This window comes from Manis javanica, chromosome 1 (assembly GCF_040802235.1).
Source record: "Manis javanica isolate MJ-LG chromosome 1, MJ_LKY, whole genome shotgun sequence".
Classification (NCBI taxonomy): Eukaryota; Metazoa; Chordata; class Mammalia; order Pholidota; family Manidae; genus Manis; species Manis javanica.
The window spans coordinates 39,097,916-39,115,510 of record NC_133156.1 but is presented as its reverse complement, the minus strand read 5'-3'; the positions used below and the strand labels follow the sequence as shown (position 1 = coordinate 39,115,510).

At 33.7% G+C, this 17,595-nt stretch overlaps 1 protein-coding gene and 1 pseudogene across 5 annotated transcripts in view; one reads left to right on the top strand and one right to left on the bottom strand.

Annotated features, from left to right (window-relative positions):
* CLINT1 (clathrin interactor 1) overlaps positions 1 to 17,595 on the top strand; it is a 66,442-nt gene that overhangs the window by 41,952 nt on the left and 6,895 nt on the right. For 4 of the 5 annotated variants that reach the window (XM_017679976.3, XM_017679984.3, XM_017679967.3 and 1 more), the window contains 5 exons: positions 223 to 387; positions 3,223 to 3,400; positions 7,413 to 7,659; positions 9,653 to 9,722; positions 16,385 to 16,462. In XM_017679976.3, the coding sequence (XP_017535465.2) occupies positions 223 to 387; positions 3,223 to 3,400; positions 7,413 to 7,659; positions 9,653 to 9,722; positions 16,385 to 16,462 (738 nt within the window). The remainder of the gene's footprint in view (positions 1 to 222; positions 388 to 3,222; positions 3,401 to 7,412; positions 7,660 to 9,652; positions 9,723 to 16,384; positions 16,463 to 17,595) is intronic. The other variant, XM_037025136.2, reaches the window with a different exon arrangement.
* On the bottom strand, positions 3,810 to 3,910 carry LOC118973689 (U6 spliceosomal RNA; annotated as a pseudogene).

Sequence of the window (17,595 nt, the reverse complement as noted above, 5' to 3'; positions counted from 1 at the left end):
CTTCACATGTTCTTATAAGCCAAAGTAGTATCTCAAGATTTAAAATTTGCTGATGAGGAAATGACAAAATTCAAGAGCAGAATTTGCCTCTTTTTATTAATTCTGAAAGATTGAAGTTAGTTTCTGGGGTTGAGATTTTCATGTCTGTTTTTTGTGTTAAAGGGTTTGATACATATTAACTGAATTCTTAAAGGTTTTGTTTTTCCCTTACAATACTCACAGATGAGCATGGCAAAGATCAAGGTATAAATATTCGCCAGAAAGTGAAAGAATTGGTTGAGTTTGCCCAGGATGACGACAGGCTTCGTGAAGAGCGAAAGAAAGCAAAGAAGAACAAAGACAAATATGTTGGGGTTTCCTCAGACAGTGTTGGAGGATTCAGATATAGTGAGTATTAGGCCAACTGGCACCTAAGGATCCGTTAGCTTTTTAGATGTACTTAAAGAATTGAAATACAAAAGAGCAAAATACTATTTTTCCTTTTTTTTCCCCAGAAATAGGTAGAATGCTGAATTATTTGTATTACTCATTGTGGCTCATATTACATGTATCTTAGGAAACTTCCTGTCTATTTTTTACTTTCATGGGCTCAAGAATATGATTTTAACCATTAATCATTAATTAAACGACTGCAGTCTTTCGAGTTCACACACAGAAAATAAATACCCTTATCTCTTGGGGTTACCATCCTAAAAAAGAAAAGATACTTCTCTCCCTCACCATTTAGAGCATAAAAATAAAAAGTTTGATCAAGAGATTCATCTTCCTAATTTGAAACCAATTGAGTTCTATTACATAGAAAGGCTTCCTATAAATTAGTCCAGCCCTGGTCTCTTCCCTTAATTAAGCACTGAATTAATTTGACATAGAAAAAGGTGACTGACAATACCATCAGTTTTTCATCTACGCCTATCACTATCACTTTATTGTTCCTAACACATTTAAAAGCAGCTAGAACATTGACCTCTCTTATTCACTTTTAATGTAATAATATAATTTCCCTAAAATAGATTGGTAGGTGCTTGAAAAAGATACAGAAAATAAGAACTCCTTTTTACAGAGTGTCCCTTTGGACTCATTCTGTCTTCTGTGAGATCTGACAGTCCCCGGGTCATTTTGCGCATACGCAGATAGGCCCGCGCAGTGTATATTTAGCAGCTGCATGTTGGTGTTCTCCAATTCCCCTCTCCCATATGTGAGTTTGTTTATATTTGATACTGAGATCTCAGAATTCCTTCATTGGAATCCTGTAAAAATCTATTTATTATCTTGTGATTACTTATAAAACCATACTTTTACTCCTTTACTCTTCTTGGCCTCAAAATATTGTATACTTAATTAGTTATTAAGGGATATTTATAACAGCAGAAAAATTCCTTTCTTTCATGTTTCTGCATCACATAAAAGTCAGTTCTGAACTAGGCAAAAATATTTCTCTTAAAAAACCATATTAAATGTTTTGGAGGTTTCATTTGCTTAGGAGAGAAGAAATTTTTGGATTATTTGTGCAAGTAATTTAGCTTTAGCTATAGCGATTTAATGTGCTTTTGAGTGGAAATTGCTATTTGCAACTCATTTCCTCATTCTGTTTGCTTGTAACGTTTTTACCAGCCTAATATGTAATTAGAATAATTTAGAAAATTGAGTAAGTTTTCAGACTCAGTCACAGTGAACTAATTACAGCCTTTGCATTGAGATAAGAGTTGTGTGTCCTGTGTTTTTGTACCTCATTCTTCTATAAATTATTTTTTGTTATACATGTTAATCAGAGACTTAACTGACTTTATTTTATATGTTTTTTCATTTTTACTTAGCTAGTCTTCTCAATGTACAGGATCTTTGGCACTCATTTATCAGTTTAGTTTTCCACCACACTAATCAGTTTAGTTTTCATCTACTTTCATTCTTCCTGTAAATTTCTCTCCTTTCAAAATCTAGTTTATGACATTGTCATTGGAATGTGCATACACATGATTGGAAAACCACTGGGTCTTATAAAACCATCCTAGTTAAAATTTTGTCTAGAAAGTTCATTTTGTCATGTTCTCTTTAAGTTAGTGGTAACTTTGAGATTTAGTAGACGTGTTTTAAAATCCTCAAACTCTTATGCAAAATTTTGGCTTCATAGTTTTAGGAAACAATTAGCAAAGCAGTTTTGTCAGTCTTCGAGGGCATGTATGCCATCAGAACTTAATAACCAAAGTTCAAAACAAAAGCTTCGTTAGCCACCTTTTGATTGTTTATTTCTCATCACTCTTACCATTTTCTCTCCAATGTGCCTTAATTTTCAGTATTTTCTTTTTAACCTCATGTGATTTTTATGTACGTTCTTCTCTTGCCTCTTAAGTTGAGTTTAGATATGGAAATAGAAATCCTGTTAGTGCTTATAATCCCCCTCTCTCTTTTAGGTCCCAGAGTCGGGGAGTAACACAAATCTTGACGGTTTGGGGTTTTTGTTCACTGCCATGATCTAGTCTCTTCATTCTCAAATTCACATATAGACTCCCTAGGTTTGCCAGTCTGCCAGTCCCAGCAGATGTTTGGATTTGGTGTTTGAATAGATCATTGCTGTTCTGAACTGCTTGAACATACTTCATGGTTCTAGTCTGTGTTGTTTTTGGTACTTAGAATATTCCTTTCTCTTTACTGTAATTAAAAGATGTTTTCCCATTCCATGAAATCTGCTGAGTTATTTTTCTAGTTTGATACTTAAGAATGAGTTATGAGTCTTCATAGCAAATTGGGACATGTAGCATTTAGAGTGGTGTTTCCTATATTTGTGTATTTTGAGATTTGCTATCCAGTACCTTTTCTAATTATTGAAAAACCATTAGGAGACAGGAATGAAATACATAATGCATTAAGTGACTTTTCTAAAAACAAAAAATGTCCACTACTCTTTTGCTTACATAGCTTGTATTGGTTTTTGTGTTTACTCTATTTCTTTCAACAGCCTTTAGGAACTTCCGGATACGTTGTGCTGTGTATTAAGGTTGTGTAAGTTTTCATAAACAAAAGCTTTTGAATTTGCATTCCTGCCACTTAATGACTGGCACTGCTTGCTGTGCCTTGCTGTAATTGTGTTGGTTCAGCACTGTGGGAGCTTTCTGTTTTCCTTTGAAAACTATTTCATTGTGAGGAAAAGCTTCAGAAACAAGGGCTGTAGGCACCTTTTGAATTTAATGTCCTTAGAGTTGCTTCTCTTTTTAATGCTTTACATAGGTGAAAGATATGATCCTGAGCCCAAATCAAAATGGGATGAGGAGTGGGATAAAAACAAGAGTGCTTTTCCATTCAGTGATAAATTAGGTGAACTGAGTGATAAAATTGGAAGCACAATTGATGACACCATCAGCAAGTTCCGGAGGAAAGACAGAGAAGACTCTCCAGAAAGATGCAGGTATTAACACTTCACCTCTTGTGTCTCTTGGAAAGGGTGCTAAATTTATGCACTGGGTTTTTGGGTTATTTGTTTTGGGTATTAGCATTATGAAATTCAGCTGTTTTCTTTTTAATAGATTTTATTTTATAGAACAGTTTCATTCACAAAAAAATAGTGCATAAAGAGTTGCAGTATAACCCTCCCTCTCCATCCTGTACACACACACACACCATTTATCTTGTTATTAATGTTGTGCATTATTAGTAAGGTACATGTATTAATAGTAACCAATATTGATATATTATTATTAGCAAAAATCTGTTGTTTGCATATAGGGTTTATGGTGTTGTACAGTTGACAGATGCATGATATCCTCCATTAACAGAACCATACAGAATAGTTTCATTGCCATAAAAATGCCCTGTGCAAAAATATGGAACAGTTCATGAATTTGCTTGTCATTCTTACACAGGGACCATGCTGATTTCTCTGTTTCAGTTTTAGTATATTTGCTACTGATGTGAATAATGTGCAACTGTTTAAGATACTAGGTCAAACATTTGCAATTAGTATAGATACACTTTCCATGTTATCTGTGTCCATTTATTTCTAAAGTTAATACCATTTCCTGTACATACTTATTCAAGCTATTTATTGGATTTTTTTTTTTCCTTGTAAGAACTTTTGCATTTGGGCGTCAGGTGATCCAGGGATCCTAAGGTATTGCTGAGGGGTAATGAACTTTAAAAGGGCAGGATATAAGCACTTACTCTGCAAAGCAAGTTTTACAAGATCTTTGTCATTTGTGCCTCACAGTATGTGTATTAGATGGGCTTGATCAGGGATTTTACCCTTGTTTTTCTAGAGGTAAAACCTGAAGCCTAGTCAGGCTGTGTGGAACTTGCCCAAAGTAATACATTTAGTGATAGAAATGAGCCTTCCGGTGAGTTCTTGAAATTCAGTACCATCTCATTTTTTTCGTAGAATCCTAATAGTTCAGATTTAAGGTCATTAAAACGGAAGAAAAAATTAATTTTGAAACTGTTCTGATTCTGAAATATTTTTGAATCTTTTCAGTGTGTTTCCGTACTTGTTAAATCCTTGGAATTTCTGTCTTTTTTGAGGCTTTTTCTGGAATATGATCTTTGAAGACACAGAACTTATTTTCGATACTTGCAATACATCTGTTTTACAACTACAGTTCTAGCTCCTTTGTACTGAAAGTGTACGCATATGGCAAAAATAAATACTAAACTCTAGTAAAAGGTGCCACTTCAGTTACTCTATGCTAATTTTTTTCCTCCCATTAATGTTCTTATGGCCTATGTGTTTATAGTTTTGGTTTGGTTTAGAAAACATAGCGACCATATATTGGGTTACCATTTCCTGAAGAAGTGTGGGAATCAGGTAGGTAGGCTGGTTAGAAATCTAACTATGTACATTCTTGTATTGTTACTTTCTCTTCTTTGCCCTTCCACCCACAGTCTTTCTCTCCTTGGTCTTCCTATTTCCCCCCGCCCCCATGGTTGCCTCTAGAGTTCTGATTAAAGAGACTATTAACATTTAAATGAGTGAAAAATGTGGCTTGTATTATATAACTTAATAACTAAAGGGCACTCCATGTGAGAAAAGAGATTTTTAGATGTTGTGTGTGACTTCTCTGGCATGTTGCCAGAATTTCATACTTATTTACTCATTATTAGACTCAGGAATTCTTGAACATTGATCAGGTATGAGCCTTCCATTTCACTGTCTGCTAGTCAGGTTTATATTCTCAACTTTTTCTTTTTTTTTTTTTTTGAGAGGGCATCTCTCATATTTATTGATCAAATGGTTGTTAACAAAAATAAAATTCTGTATAGGGGACTCAGTGCTCAATGTACAATCATTAATCCACCCCAAGCCTAATTCTCGTCAGTCTCCAATCTTCTGAAGCATAACGAACAAGTTCTTACATGGTGAACAAGTTCTTACATAGTGAATAAGTTCTTACATGGTGAACAGTACAAGGGCAGTCATCACAGAAACTTTCAGTTTTGATCACATATTATGAACTATAAACAATCAGGTCAAATATGAATATTCATTTGATTTTTATACTTGATTTATATGTGAATCCCACATTTCTCCCTTATTATTATTATTATTATTATTATTTTTAATAAAATGCTGAAGTGGTAGATAGATGCAAGATAAAGGTAGAAAACATAGTTTAGTGCTGTAAGAGAGCAAATTTAGATGATCAGGTGTGTGCCTGTAGACTAAGTGTTAATCCAAGCTAGACAAGGGCAATAAAACATCCACGGATGCAGAAGATTTCTCTCAAAACAGGGGGTTGAGGTTCTAAGCCTCACCTCTGTTGATCCCCAGTTTCTCACCTGATGGCCCCCCTGCAACTGTGCCTGTCTTAGGTTGTTCCTCCCTTGAGGAATCTTACCCGTCTCTGGCTAACCAGTCATCTTCTGGGGCCATACAGGGAAATGTAAAGTTGGTAAGTGAGAGAGAGGCAATATTGTTTGAAAAGGTTAGCTTTTTACTTCTTTGCAAATTTATGCCCTGTGGCTTCTATGCCCAGTATTTGTCTTGAGGTATCTTTACCACTTGGAAGAATTATGATACTCGGTAAATTCGATATGAGGCACGAATTCTATTTAAGAGTTGTAATTAGGAAGGAAGAAGAAAAGCTATAGGAGTAGCAGACGCAAGATAACATGGGATATATTCTCAACTTTTAAAGAAATCTCAAACAAATAAAAGTGGACATCAGAAAGGTGAGAAATTTCAGTTTAACTTACAGGACTGATGGTGGGAATCATCATGTCATTTGTTGCTAAGAAATTAATAAGTGACAAGGGCTTTTGAACACTTCATCAAAACTTGTATATTCCTTAAAATGCTTAAAGATAAAAATACATTTAACCCCTTTGCTCTGTTTCAGAAGCCATTCTTCTTCATCCTTGATTTATACAGGCTCCAAATCAGTTTATATTTAAGTAGAAATTGTTGTAGATTGGTCTGAGTTAAATTGCATCAGTAGTAATAGTCATAGTTTTAAGGAGAATTTTAGGCATTTTATATTCCAGAATATTTATAAATTAAAGTACCTACTCTAAAACCAAGTAATAATTGGTAATGGAACATATTGCAGGTAATTTCTCTCTCTGTCCTACTTGCACCAGAAAAAACTCAGTGCCTTTTTACTGGAGGACATGGCTAGTGCTGATAGCTTGAATTCACAGCATATGAAAAAACCCAGGTTTTTTAAATCATTATGTAGTTTTTTCTTTTGCCCTATTACAGAAAAAAATTTTTTTTTAAATATGCCTGAAAAAGAATTATTTCAAAACATTTTTAGTATGCTTAAGTTTTCTTAAAACCATTTTCAGTTATGTTAAAAGTTTTACTTACTGATACTATAATAAAATAGGGTACAGTTGTAAAGTGCATTGCCTCATTCTTTTTCTGCCGTTTATAGATAACAGCTTAATTTGTATTCAGATAGGATAATATTTAAAATATATCCATTGAAATTGTAATATTTTATTATGTATTCTTTTGCATTAATATATAAGAGTCAGTGACAGAATTATGTTATATAAATGGAACTGTAGGCATTTGCACATAGTCCATTTCAAAAAGTGGTCATCAAATGCAGATGTTTGCATTCCCAGGGTCTCATCGGTTGATTTTGATATGATTATTCTGCTGTTTTATTTTCTAATTAAGCTTTAAATCTAATAAGCATTTAAATTATTTCAGACATTTTTTATGTATACACATTTATGTAAGTACTTTCTTATAGCAGAATTTTAGACTTACCTAGGGAATTCAGCAGGTTCGCACTTCCCCTCCCCAACACACACATATTATTCAGAAAGCTTAGATAACATTCTGTTGATCTCTGTCATATAGTGAAAGTATGGAATTTTGGAGTTACTGCATTTGAAATTCTCTAGCTCAAATCACTGAGGGTTCCATGTTAAAATAATTCCTAGTCTTATTATTTTGCTTCATTTTTAATATCTTTTAGTGACAGTGATGAGGAAAAGAAAGCAAGAAGAGGCAGATCTCCCAAAGGTGAATTCAAAGATGAAGAGGAGACTGTGACGACAAAGCATATCCATATCACACAGGCCACAGAGACCACCACAACTAGACACAAGCGCACAGCAAATCCTTCCAAAACGATTGATCTTGGAGCAGCAGCACATTACACAGGGGACAAAGCAAGTCCAGATCAGAATGCTTCAACTCATACACCTCAGTCTTCAGTGAAGGTGGGAATGGCACAAGTTTACACATTTTTATTTTCATAAATTACTTTTAGAATTACTGCTTTAGTAGGCTTGGGCATTTCTAGGCAATCATATTAATTATAGATCATCTGGCATGTATTGCCCAGAGTCATTAATAGTAAGAAATCTCTTTGGGGGAAGAAACCTGTCCAGTTGCTGAATGATTCCCTATATACTTTCTGTGAAAGTAGAAATGACACTCTGTTCAATTAGAATTACTGAATAAGAATGTAGTGCATCTGTTTCTTTCTAGACACCAGCAGGATTACCAAGCACAATGAGATTGACTAAGGAAGATTTGAGGCTATTTGGAAGTTGTAAGAAATGACAAAAGAGGACCAAGTAGATACATAGGGGAGTGGTTTTCATTTAACATAGAGATGGTACCTATAAATGGAGGCTTATTTGTCTGATCTTCACTACTGATGAGTAGCAACACTGCCTCTCACACCTTCTTCCTTTGTTTTTTATTTACCACAGAAATGAAATCTACTATAAGCTAGTCTTTTGGACAGGTTTCTGCCAAAGAGGGAGATTTGCCCCAAAAGGCTGAAGTGTTGCTTTGTCACTCCCCTCACTAGTGTTTACCCAACTTGTGTCTTCTTTGGAAGTAGTAAAAGCTAAGGAAAGCATTTTGTAATGTATCCTGTAAATTGTAGGTGACTCTAAAAATAAAGCTAGTCCTACTTAGTGGCAAGAACAAGTAGTGTCACCTTTTGCCAGATAACCTCTGGTGTATAATTTCACCCATATTGTGTTCTTTTTAGTTTTGATGAAAATCTCAAAATTATTACTCCACTTTAGTTGTAGTTAAATGGTTGTTTGTTCTTTTTGGTTTTAGATTTCCCCTGCTGTGGATTCAGTTAGTTTACTGATGGCGGTACAGAATCTAGTAGATAGTCTTAACTAGAACCGAAATACATGATGGTGGGTACATGGAGAATTTCATTTAGGGTTGCATGAGGGAAAATCATCCAAACTATAATTTTTTTAACAATAAATTGCAAATTTTTTATGTTGAAGGATTTTAAATGTCAGTTTGTACAGTCTGAATATGTGTCAGTGCTGTGAATATTTAATATTTGTACTGTAAGCTTTTTTATTTTTTTGCTCAATAAAGTTTTGAAGGCTGAAGTTCTTGAAAATTTACTCAGCTGCTTCAGACCTCTTCCAATCTCAAAGCCTTTTGAACTACAATACAGATTTTAATCTTCAAAGCTCAAATTAACATGCCTAGGAATTTACCGTGTTTCCCTGTATCCTAGCAGTTCTGTTCTAATTTAGCATGTACGTATTGAACATACAGGACATACACATCAGAGTGCTTAGGACTGTGGAGAAGAGAAGAATCATATTACAACTCTAACCCCACAATTTAGTTTGGAAACTAAATATGAAACATTAAATGTCAAGGTATATCAAACAATATGGAATTACACATTCTTATGTGGGATACAAATAGTAATCATAGAATCATAGAATTTTAGAGCTACACAGGATCTCAGCCTCTTATTCCAGTGGCTCTCAGACTTCTTATTATTCATTGGAATTATCGAGGGCCTTTGTAAGACTGTGCAGGCCAAGATCCCATGCTGGGCAATTATAACTCAATATGTTGTGATGGGCTGGCGCCCTGTGTATTTTTCAGTGCCTCTCAAATGATTCTGATACACAGCATTAAGATTTGAGTGGGATCTGGAAGGTGTGTTTTCCAGAGTGAAATGCAGTGAGAAAGAAATGAGAGGAAAGAGTGTGGCTGTTAGGGACTTCTACAGTGCCAGGAATAGAATTACTGAAAAACACTTTCTCTCCATAAGGATTCAAGGTCACTTCTCTTTTTTCAGCTAAATCTACCCGTATTGAGATAAGTACAGGTGTTTGTGTCCAAGTTAGGCATTAGAGATGCATAAAGCAGATCTAGAAAAAATAGTAGAAAATTGTTTTCTAAGCTTATTAGTTGTATATGTACTTCCAGACTTCAGTGCCCAGCAGCAAGTCATCTGGTGACCTTGTTGATCTGTTTGATGGCACCAGCCAATCAGCAGGTGAGCTTCCACATTGTTTTTTTATTTTTAGAAACCTTGGTTTCAGAGTAATTTTTTAAAATGCCAAATAAAAGATGAAATAAAAATAAGTGTTTTTTGTATTGGTTTAATTTTTAGTATGAAATTGGTGAGCCTGGAGCATTATTTGTGGGGAAGATTGTTTAATTGCCTAAAATAAGGAAGAGTGCTTAAATGTATGATTAATACTTCAGTAATCTCTCTCCTTAATTTCTTCAGCAATGAGTATTTGGGGCACTTTGCTTTCTCAATAAGCAAAATGTACTGCTCTGCCCATTTTATTGTCCTTCCCCAAATCTTAATTCTGACTGTCAACACCAGCCATCTCTAGAGTTCATTTAAGCCATTCATTCATCTGTTCAACAAATATTTGTTGAACCAGACACTGGTCTAGGTACTTGAGATACAATGCGTAGTAAAACCTCTGTTCTTTCCTTCATGGAAAGGTCAAGTGAAAGAAGTAATCCTTAAACAAAAAGTCACAGTTCGTTACCTAGTTACAGACATGCAGAGTGCTTTGGAGGAAAGGGGCACTCCCTGAGTGGGTGTACTTACCTCCCTGACATATTTTAAGAGGGCTTGAAGAGAATAGTCCACTTACCAAGATTTTCTCATAGGATTAATGATTTCTTCAGTTTGATATCCAGTATGTGCTAGGTGTTACTTAAGTAATTCCCTCTGTTTTCAAGAGAGTTGATATTTTAGGTTGCATTTGATGACTTCGGAGTTCTAATAAACTCCTGTGCTACAAGTCAAAACAGCTTAAGAATACAACTTCTGCATAAAGACAGTCTTTTTTCCCAGCCTGTTTGATGCTTATTTCACATTAAAATGTGACAGCAGGATTGTCTCACTGTAACATGCTAAGTAAATCTTTTGTTCCTAATTGTATGTAATGATTTCCTCAAACTGAATTATTTTAAAGTTGATGTTAGTGTTTTAAGTAGAAGTGTGAGGGACATTACTTTTCATTGATAGTTTAGTACATGTAATTAATATAAAGTCTCCTGTTACTTTTCTCCTTTTCCTTGCCTACTATCATAAAATTTTTGGACTGGGAGTGAATTTAATAGGGCATCTGGTTCAGTGTAGGTCCTGAGATTGTTCAATTCCTGTTCCTTTTTTTCTGTAACTACAACTCTTCTCAAATTATTTTTTAAACGCTATTGAACTGTCATGCCTAAGGTTACAAACCAACTACGTTAGTTGTTTAACAACTGATGTGTTGTCTTTTTGTATGTTTTAAGATTTTAACTAGTATTAATTGGTAGGTAGGGTAGTTAGCAGGTAGTCATATAATACAGATATAGTGTCACAGAATATCAACTATTTTGGACTTCCTGGCATGAAATATTTAAGAGCCCCTTTCATGCATCTGTGGAAAGTTTTAATGGAGCAGTCAGAGAAAAATTAACTAGGAAGGTCAGAGGAATGGATGTAACTTTTTTCTCAGTGATAGTAAGATTGCATTGAACACAGAGAATTATTAAATACCAACATGCTTTCTTTGCCTGGCAAGAAACCTTTGAGTGGTTTTTCTTCTCCAGTGCAAACAGTAGATTGACTAATTAAATAGAAGTAGCAGTTAATATTAATAAAGTAATTGAAGCAAAATCTGAATGAAATCTGGAAGGTTTCTTAATGTTTATTTTATCATAATATTCTCTAAAAACAACTGAATATGGGTTGATATCAGAATTAAATATTTTTAAGTTATCTTCCCTTTGAAATAGTATGTTTAATCAGTTTGTGCAGGACCCTCCCCCATCCAATCAGTACATAAATTTGTTTTCTATTGAATCTCTATTTAAATATTTCAGTAATACGTATTTTAAATTGACTTCAGCAGTGGAAAAAAATTAGGTGTTAGATCTTTAGCCACCCACACATGAGAAAGTCTAAGAACCTACCACCATGCTAGCAGTACTGTTTGGTATTCCATTTGGGTGTCATTTACCAGATGTGCCATTATTTATAATCGTACTGTCATGCATTGATACGGGCATGAACTGTAAACCTAAGCAGATATGGCATCTGTACCACTCACCAAGTAAATACCTCCTTTGAGGAAATGCTCAGATTTTCTTTCTTCTCTTTTTAGTGCAGTGTTGTATCCTTCTTGTTAACATCTTCAAAAGTATATGTGGTAAAATCCTTGTAGAATACCTACATGTCTCATTTTAAAATACACATTCATCAAGATTTACTTGAGACTCTCTTGATAAATGTCCCACTGTGGTGATACTCTTTTAAAAATCTGTACTTAAATGATATGTTTCTGGCTTTTATATATAGTACATTTCTAAGTAAATACAGTTGAAAATAAAGTATTTAGAAAATAAGCCAATTAGAAACAGAATGCCAGGAACCATGCCATTTCATTTTTCAGTATATCTCACCTCTCTAAAAGATAAATGAAAGATAACATAATTATTATAACATTATTATTTCTAGTAAATAAATGAGGTTGAAGAGAAAATACACCATTATTAGTACAAATAGATACATGACTTACAATATTTAGAATATTCTTTAAAAGATCATGGTATATCAAATCCAAATTTTTCTTTGCATTTATGTTTGAAACTGTTCTCTTGTATCTAGTAATCACTATAGTTTAAGATGTTTACATGAATATGAGCTGCCTTGTTACATCTTAAGTACACCAGTTTATATATTAGAATGTCCATGGGTATGGTCTCTAGGTTAAGCTGGGTTTACTAAAAATAAAATTTGCTCTTATCACTAATTATAAAAACATTCTTTTCACTAATTAAAAACTAACGCAGGCTCATTTTAGAAATATGGTGGAAAAACAAGTGATTCATCATAAATGAATAGATTCATAAGGTTAATAACTTAGTAATTTTGGTAAACACATTTTCTATATTCAGTCAGTATATTTATGTAAGCATTTATTATGTGACAAATCTTTTTCAGGCTTCTAGGTAAGGATTTTCTTTTGTAAACTGCTTTTCCCCCAAAATTTCATGACCATTTCCTTTTATAGTAGTTGGTATTTTACACACCTTTTATTTGCTTTATAATCTTCACATTGTTTGGATATACTATGTTAAGCCCATCAGTCTCTTATTTTTATACATTAGGTTTTGTTTTATTTCCAAGTTTTCTCTATTATAAAGTAGTAAAATAGCATCTTTCAAAATATTACAGTTTGGTAAGTAGAAAATAGTATTTCAATTTTGCATTTGTTTGATGACTGAGTTGGAATACTTTTCATGTTTTTATAGGCAGCATAACTTGTCTATTCATGTCCTTTGTCCATTTTAATTGGAGGCATTTATCTGTACTTATTTTTTTTTAACTTCTTATGTATATTTTGATTCTGTATCAAATTTACAAATTTTTTCACATTGTCATGTAATTTTGTATGTATTAGAATTCTTCATGCAAAGATTTTTCATAATATAGTTGAAATTCTTTGTTGAAGAAAATATCCATTTTTAGTTTAAGCACTGTCTAGTTCAGCTGTATTTTTCCTCTTTTCACCGTATTGCTTTAGAAAATGCACGTTCCCAGCTGGTGATTGTAAATAACCTCCTTGCTGCCCTGAAAAGGCAGATGGAAATGGCTCATTTATAGTGACAGCTCTCATGTGGGAATCTTGAAGGATAGCTCTTGTGAAATTTAGTAGTCTTCCACATGCAGCAATTTTTGATAGACTCTTTTATTCAAATTCCCTAGATAGAAGTTATCTGGGAAAATGCTTAAATATACAAAATTTCTGTTGAATTTAAGGCATTGGTATGACTATCATCATGCATACAGGTATGGATAGTTCCTCCTCAGAGAGGGGGAAAGAAACTTAATAAAGAGTTTTTGATTTTTGAGATAGTTTTCAAAGTTGAAGATCATACAGTATAAAACTCAAGTAGAAACATAATCAGTGGCGCTTAAGAAGATTAAAGTGAACTCCTCAAGGAAAAGTGGATTCTATTTGTAAAATACTTATATGTTTCCATTTCTACTCCCAGTGTTACTAAATTAGTCATGTTGAAATCAAACTCAGTAAAATATGGGTGGGGAAGAATATTTGCTATATTTGCTATAGGTAAGTTATATATAAGATAATTTCAGTTTAGATAGTAGAAGGTTGACTAGTAGAATAACCAAAATAAGGTAATCATCTAAAGTAATAAATTCCATATATGTGAACATTAAAATCCCCAGTTTAAAGTTGTAATCTGCAGTATTCAGTGAGTTTATCCACAACATGAACTTTCTTTGTAGTCTATACTGGATAAGATTTGAAAATCCCCAACTTGTTTGGCATAATAAACTAAATTGAATATTGATGATTTTTCATGCTTGTAATTCCTCAGTTTTCAAATTCTTAATGCTGTAGTAAATAATTATGTATCATTCTGTTACCTAACAGTATACTTTGATACAATATTTTTATACAATATTATGCAATATTTTTAACATGAAGACAAACGTGTGAATATAAAGCAACTGTTTGCAACATTTATTTCCTTGCTAGTTTTTATTAATACATGTTCTTGTTTACATAGTTTAAAAATACAACTCATTGATCTTTTGTGCCTATTGTCACATTTTATCATGATGTATTTACCTTTAAAAAAGAGAAAAACAAATCACTGTGACATCTTTTGGAATAAACAGAAGTGGACATACGAGCTGTAGTGTTGGTAGGAGTGGAGAACCTTAGCCTTGGAGGGAGTTAGTAATGAGTGAGACATAACATGAATATATACACCTGAAATGAGATAAAGAAATGAGGAATTAGTTATGCCTGCTAATAATTGACTACAATGAGTGTGCATTAAGAAATACCAAGTACACATGTATCAGAAACTGATTTGTTCCTTTTATTACTGCTGGCCATTTATTATGAAGGGGAGATAGTTCTAGTTTAATTAACCCAGTTGAGTGTAGCAGATGGGGCAGAATGTCTCACAGCGATAAGACAATTCAGAAATGGCACCAGATGTTGGAAGCTGTCCCTGGTGGTGTTTGAGTGCAGCCCAGATGTTCCAGTCCCACCTGGCTAGTTTCTAAGCACTGCAGGCTAAGCAGCTGTGATGTAACCTATATAATGTTCACATAACACTAAAAGCACCATAATTGAACTGCTGCACTAAACTTGTAAGGTTGTGACTCTTAAGAGGTGAGATCTTTAAGGACAAACAGAATAAGGACAACTCATTAAGGTTTTGATCCATTGGCTGTTGTTTCATTGATAACTGAATTGGAAAGAAATGGATTATTAAAATGTAAAATAGTATTATTCAAATTGTAGACAAAAGTAAGTACTCTTACCAATGTAGTGTTTACAAATAAAAATTTATATGAGAATGTGATGTGTACACAGAGATTGGTTTGCAGCCTTGTTGTCTGGATCTTGCCTCCTTAAAAATACCAGTCTGAAAGTAGCAAAAAGCTATTATTTTTTCATCTGTTAAAAATGCAACCATTTGCTTGTTCATGGAATAAACACTTTAAAAAAGTTCAAAATGATTACATTTTTTTCTGATAACTATTATAACTGATTTGTATACAAATCAATTTCCAAGTTTTTCCTTGGTTTTTTTATTTTTAAAGATTTCAAACCTACAGAAAATTTGCCAGGTTTTTTCTCTGTTTCTGTCTCTCTAGTTCTTTTTGTTGTTCTTGTTTGTTGATTGCATACCATTTGTTTGTTGTGTACCATTTAAGAGACAATTGCAGGCATCATGAAATTTTGCCCCTAAAATATTTTTTAGCATGCGTCTCTTCACAACAAGAGCATTATCCTTTATAATCACAATATAAATATCATACTTGGGAAATTTAACATTAAAACAGTGTTATTTTCTAATGTACAGACCATATTCAGATTTCCTTGGTATCTCAATTATGTCATTTCGGATTGTACTTTCTAAAACATCCAGAGTCCAATCGAGTTGTGCATTTCATTTACTTGTTTCTTTAGGCTTCTTTGATCTAGAGCACTCCCAACCTTTTTTATCTTTTATAATGTTGACATTTTCTGAAGTTTTAAGAGTTGTTTTGCAGAATGTCCCTCAGTGCATTGTATTTGTCTTGAGTCATTACTCCTGACTATATTCTGGTTAAATATTTTTGGCAAGAATTTCTACATGTGTCATGATCTCCTTTTCAGTCCCTTACACTAGAAGGCCTGTGAACACTGTCTTGTCCGATTATTTGTGGCATTAAGTTTGATCAATTGTTTAAGGGGGCATCCATCCAGTGTCTCCACTGTAAAAGTAATTTCAACCCTTTGTAGCTGAGATTATGTGAATATCTTATTTCCTAACAACACTTTACCCAGGTTTTAGCATCCCGTGAAGATTCTTAGAAAGAGTGTAATTGGCAGAGTAAACTACATGCTCACCATTTGTTTGTGCAGTAGAAGTGAGGGATAACTTTAATGACAGTTGTAATGTCAGTTATCTTACTGGATAGGAATGCAGGAGAGTCTGGTAGCTAAAAGGGAACATGGTGACAGGAAGACCTAAATCATCAAATTAGCTTTTATGATGGGTCTGGGGCCTCTAATACCGGGGATTTTGTAAGTGTTGTGCCAATTAAAATGGCTTCCTTCAGTTGCTATCAATTGTTCTGACCAGTTAAACTTAGTCCTTATACTTAATTTCTAGGAGGATCAGCTGATTTATTTGGAGGATTTGCTGACTTTGGCTCAGCTGCTGCATCATCAGGCAATTTCCCTTCCCAAGGTATGACACGATTTCATTGGCCAGAAATCTAGGGGCGGTGAAAGGATTATCAAAACAAAACAACTTCCTCCCCAGCTGTTTTTTGGCATTTTTCTCTTTCAAGTATTTATAATTCCTAATCCCTAAAGAATATTCATTGATAAAGGTATTTTATTCGGCCAGTGTCTTAAATATACCAAATGATTGAATTTGGTTACAAACTGCTCGGGCAAGTACACATACATAAAACTGCCCTTTATTCTTAAGTGACTCTTCTTCAGCTTTTCTTTTTGTGGGGAGGGGTCAATAAGTATAAATAATCACATTTTTAGCAACAAGATTATTACCATTAGCTTAATTGGTTTTCATGAATGAAATTCCAGGCACATTGGGATTAGACAGACTATCTTACTAAAATTAATTTATTGTAATTTAGATATCTGAAGAGCTTGTCTTTGAAAATGAACGGAACTTCGTTTTGAGATATCCTTAAATAGTGAGCAGTTAAACAGTTCAGGCAGACCTTCCTCACTCCATTGTCGTTTTTAGAAATTTTAAAATACCCTAAACTTATTGTGATGATGATTTCACAATATATACTAATGTGGAATCAGTACACCTGGAACTAATAAAATATTTTATGTCAATTATGCTTCCTTTTTTTTTTTTTTTTTTTTAAAGCCAACATCCAAGCAGAATATAGATTTACCATCATGGAGTTAGGTGAAGGTCTTGTCTTTTTGCCCTTTTTATTATTATTTAACTACCTCTGCCATGTGCTCTGGTAGCTGTTTAACTTTGGGAAAGCCTCTCAGCCTCCAACTTTCTAAAATTAGGAATAATGCTGCTTGTCATGGTTCTAAGTAATATATATAGGAACTTATAGAATAGGGACTAAGTTGGTTATTAAGTGTCTTCTTTAAAGGTTGTAAAGGAGTTGGTTGTAGTGTTTTTTTTCCTTAATATCTAGTCAGTCTGAAGTTTGACAGATAATATAAAAAATTTAGCTGTAAGAATCCTAAACATGAGGTGAAGCAGGAAGGAAAGATGTAATTTAACTGAATTATTCATTTCAAGTGGATATCTACTGCTGTTATATTAATTGCATTAAAATTTATACTTAGTAACAACTGACTTAGGTTTATGAGGATTTA